Genomic DNA, 3929 nt, shown 5'->3' with positions numbered 1-3929 from the left:
TCACTCCTCTCCTCCCCTGCAGATCCACATTCCCACCGACCCCCCCCGCACTATCTGCTCCTGGACACACGACGACGTCCTGAACGGGGTGAGGACCCTGTGACCCCCCCCGGTGCCCCCCCTTCGCACCCCTCCGGTGCCCCCCTGACCCTCCTGTGCCCCCCCAGATCAGTGTGGACGGAGACGTGGTGGCCGCGGCCTCGGGGGGGCTCTCGGTCGAGGTTTGGAGGCTCCGGACCTGACTCGGGGCCTGGGGGGTCCCTCCTGCAGGGTGGGGGGGCTCAGCCCGAGCCCCCCGGGACCCCCCTGTGCCCCCAGCGTGAGAGGGAGGCCGGGCCCGGATCCGGGGTCTGGGTGTGGCTGGAAGCTGTTGGTTGTATTAAAGAATTGGACTGGAGCGGGGTTTGTGTCCCGCCGCGGTTTTGGGGGTGAATTCGGGGAGGGTTGGAGAGGTTTCGGGGCTCTGTCGGCACCGAGGCCGTTGGCGTCCGCGCGGCTCTTGGCGCTCCGCGGCCGCCGTAGCGACAAGATGGCGGCGCGCTGGCCTCCGGTAGTGTAGGAACCAAGATGGCGGCGCGCAGCTGTACGGCGGCGGAGGGCGGCCCAAGAAGGTGGCGCGCAGGCGCACGGCGGGGCGGGGGCGGCCCAAGATGGCGGCGCCCTGAGCGGCCCGGCCGAGCCATGGCGGCCCCGGGAGAGGCTCCGGGCGAGGCCCCGGAACCGACCCCGGGCCCCGGACACCCCCCGGCCGAGGCGCTCCGGGCCGTGCTGCGGCCCAGCGGGGCCCTGCCGGCCGAGGCGCTGCCGGTGCGCGGGTACGACTTCGCGAGCGGCCCCGACCTGGCGGAGCTGCTCCGCTCCTTCCGCACCACCGGCTTCCAGGCCACGAGCTTCGCGCGGGCCGTGGCCGAGATCCAGAGGATGGTGCGGGCACGGGGGGGGGGGGGGCGCGGGGGGGGGGGGGGGGGGGGCAGGGGGGGGAGGGGGTGGCCGGGTGAGGATCCGGGAGGGGATCCCGGTGGTCCCGGTGTGACCCACCCCCCGTCCCTCCCCCCAGATCTCGGCCAAGCTGCAGCCCCTGACTCCAGAGCAGCGGGAACGGGGGGCCCTGGCGGGGCCGCGGCCGCCCTCGGGCTGCACCATCTTCCTGGGCTTCACCTCCAACCTCGTGAGCTCCGGGGTCAGGGAGAGCATCCGATACCTCGTCCAGCACGGAATGGTGACCGGGGGACACTGGGGACATGGGGGGGACACACCTGGGACGGGGCGGGACAGCAGGGACCGATGGGGAGAGAGCAGGGATGGGGAGGACGCCTGGGACAGGCAGGGACATGGGGACACAGCTCCGCGGTCAGGGAGAGCACGGGATGGGGGGACAAGGGACACCTGGGGGACAGGGTGTCCCCGAGATCCCCGGGGTGTCCCCAGGGTGTCCCCAGGGCCCTGAGCCCTTCCCTGTGCAGGTGGACGTGCTGGTGACCACGGCGGGGGGGGTGGAGGAGGACCTGATCAAGTGCCTGGCACCCACCTACATCGGGGACTTCCACCTGCGGGGCCGGGACCTGCGGGAGAGCGGCATCAACAGGTCTGGGGGGGGGGGGGGGGGGGGGCTGGGGACCCCTCTGGGGCCACCTCTGGGCTCACCTCGGGGTCCTTTTGGGGTCCCCCAGGATCGGGAACCTGCTGGTGCCCAACAACAACTACTGCAAGTTTGAGGACTGGCTGATGCCCATCCTGGACCGGATGGTGGAGGAGCAGGACACGCAGGTGAGGGGGGACACCCACCCACCTGAGAAGGTTTGTGGGGTCCCTGGACACCTGAGTTGCCCCTGGCTCTGGGTGGGGTTGGAGGGGGTCCCGGGACCCCCCCAAGCCAGGGGTCCTGACCCCGGTTTCCCCCCCAGGGCGTGCGGTGGACGCCGTCCCGGGTGATCGCGCGGCTGGGCAAGGAGATCAACCACCCCGAGTCGGTCTGTTACTGGGCCCAGAAGGTACTGGGGGGCACTGGGAAGCACTGGGGGGCTCTGGGGGGTGTCACCAGGGATGTCACCGTGTCCCCCCCTCTCAGAACAACATCCCGGTGCTGAGCCCGGCGCTCACCGACGGCTCCCTCGGGGACATGATCTTCTTCCACTCCTACAAGCGCCCGGGGCTGGTGCTGGACATTGTGGAGGGTGAGTGACCCACCAGGGGGTCCCCTCTGGGGCTTTGGGGGGGTCTCCAGGTGTCCTGACCCCCCCTCTGTGCCCGCAGACCTGCGGCTCATCAACACCCAGGCCATCTTCGCCCACAAGACCGGGATGATCATCCTGGGCGGGGGCCTGGTCAAGCACCACATCGCCAACGCCAACCTCATGGTCAGGGGGCTTGGAGGGGGGGCTGGGGGTGTCCCAGCGGTGGGGAGGGGGCACAGGGACCCCCCAGGACTCACGGCTGTGTCCCCCCCCCCCCAGCGGAACGGCGCCGACTTCTCCGTGTACGTGAACACGGCGCAGGAGTTCGACGGCTCCGACTCGGGCGCGCGGCCGGACGAGGCCGTGTCCTGGGGCAAGATCCGCGTGGACGCCACCCCCGTCAAGGTGGGGGGGTCCAGGGGAGTCTGGGGGGGGGTTTTGGAAGGGGAGAGCCCCCTGACTCCCTCCCCTGGCGCAGGTTTACGCCGATGCCTCGCTGGTGTTCCCGTTGCTGGTGGCCGAGACCTTCGCCCGCAGCGCCGACGCCTTCCCGGTGCCAGGGGGGCACTGAGGGACTGCCCGGCTCGGGGGTGACCCCCACACATCCCCAGGGTGGGGGACAGTGGGGTGACACCCCCTGGGGGGGTACAGGAGACCTCCACGCCTGCCCTCCCCTGTCTGTGTCCCCCATCCCCTCCCCCCTGCTTGTATTTATTTGAGCTCCCAATAAACCACAGCCGGGTCTCCACCAAGGGGGGGTTTATTCCTCATTCCAGGCGAACCCGGGGGGGCCCCCAGCCCCTCGAACCGACCCCCCCAGCCCTGTCAGGTGTCGGGGTCCCCCTCTGGCTGGAAGTTCTCCTCCCTCCACAGCGTCACCTGGCCCTGGGTGGCCGCCAGCACGCAGGGCAGGCGCGGGTGGAAGGCCAAGGACTGCACCACCCCCGTGCCCACGGGCAGGCTGAGCGCCAACGAGCCCTGGGGGGGGACACGGGGGGGTCAGCGAGGGGCTGGGGGGGTCCCCAAAGCCCCCTCCCAGCACCCTCTGCTCACCTCCACCAGGTCCCAGAAGTAGACGTGGCCGTCCTCGGAGGCGCAGCCCACGTGCGTGTCCTGCTCGCTCAGGACGCAGTCCAGCCTGTACGTGGTGCTGCGGTGCCCCCTGTACCTGGGCAGGGGGGCTGGGGGTGAGGGGGGGGCCTGCAGACCCCCCCGGGAGGGGTGGGAAGGGGTTTGGGGAGGGCTCTTACTCGCCCAGCAGCTCCCCGGTGTCCTTGTCCAGCAGCCTGAGGGTGGAGTCCAGGCTGGCGACCAGCGCGCACTGCCCGTCCTTGGTGAAGCACACGCTGGTGATGGGGCCTGCAGGGACATGGGGGGGAGGGAGGGGAGCCCCCTCCTCACTTTAGGACACCCCCCAAACTTGGGAATGCCCCCAGAGCCCTCCCACCCCCCAAAACTCACTGCCAATGTAGTCAGAGTAGAGCTGCCCCGCCCGAAGGTCGTAGCGCCGGACGCGTCCGTCCACAGAGCTGTGGAGCAAAAGAGAGGGGTACTGGGGGGTCCCCGATTTGGGGAGGGGTCCCCAGTGAGGGGGGGGCCATCCCTCACCCCGAGAGGATCTCGTAGGCCGAGAGTTTCACGCTGGAGATGCCGTCCTTGGCCTCGTCCAGGACCTGCACGGGGTCGGGGCGGCGGGAGCGGCAGTCCCAGCACCGCACCGTGGAGTCGATGGAGCCTGGGGGGGGGGAAAAGGGG

At 70.9% G+C, this 3929-nt stretch overlaps 3 protein-coding genes across 3 annotated transcripts in view; 2 read left to right on the top strand and 1 right to left on the bottom strand.

Moving 5' to 3' along the window:
* Positions 1-402, top strand: part of FBXW9 (F-box and WD repeat domain containing 9) — an 849-nt gene extending 447 nt beyond the window's left edge. Inside the window, exons 3-4 of the mRNA XM_027632704.1 lie at positions 23-88; positions 168-402. Coding sequence (XP_027488505.1) covers positions 23-88; positions 168-242 — 141 coding nt within the window. The 3' untranslated portion in view covers positions 243-402. The remainder of the gene's footprint in view (positions 1-22; positions 89-167) is intronic.
* A 264-nt stretch (positions 403-666) lies between these two features.
* On the top strand, positions 667-2923 carry DHPS (deoxyhypusine synthase). Its single transcript, XM_027632702.1, has 9 exons — positions 667-924; positions 1058-1219; positions 1464-1585; positions 1671-1767; positions 1905-1991; positions 2069-2174; positions 2254-2357; positions 2454-2579; positions 2653-2923. The coding sequence occupies exons 1-9, from the start codon at positions 682-684 to the stop codon at positions 2743-2745; spliced, it is 1140 nt and encodes a 379-aa protein (XP_027488503.1). The 5' UTR covers positions 667-681; the 3' UTR covers positions 2746-2923.
* WDR83 (WD repeat domain 83) lies at positions 2917-3925 on the bottom strand (the record flags this gene model as incomplete). The annotated part of the gene is made up of 5 exons (XM_027632705.1): positions 2917-3152; positions 3228-3342; positions 3425-3533; positions 3636-3703; positions 3783-3925. Coding segments are annotated over 5 exons (588 nt in total), but the record flags the coding sequence as incomplete, so codon positions are not given.
* Between the last annotated feature and the right edge of the window lie 4 nt (positions 3926-3929).

Source organism: Corapipo altera, unplaced genomic scaffold (genome assembly GCF_003945725.1).
Source record: "Corapipo altera isolate COAL_440 unplaced genomic scaffold, ASM394572v1 60242, whole genome shotgun sequence".
NCBI classification, from domain to species: domain Eukaryota; kingdom Metazoa; phylum Chordata; class Aves; order Passeriformes; family Pipridae; genus Corapipo; species Corapipo altera.
The sequence above is the reverse complement of the archived record's forward strand: the minus strand, read 5'-3'. Positions and strand labels throughout refer to the sequence as shown.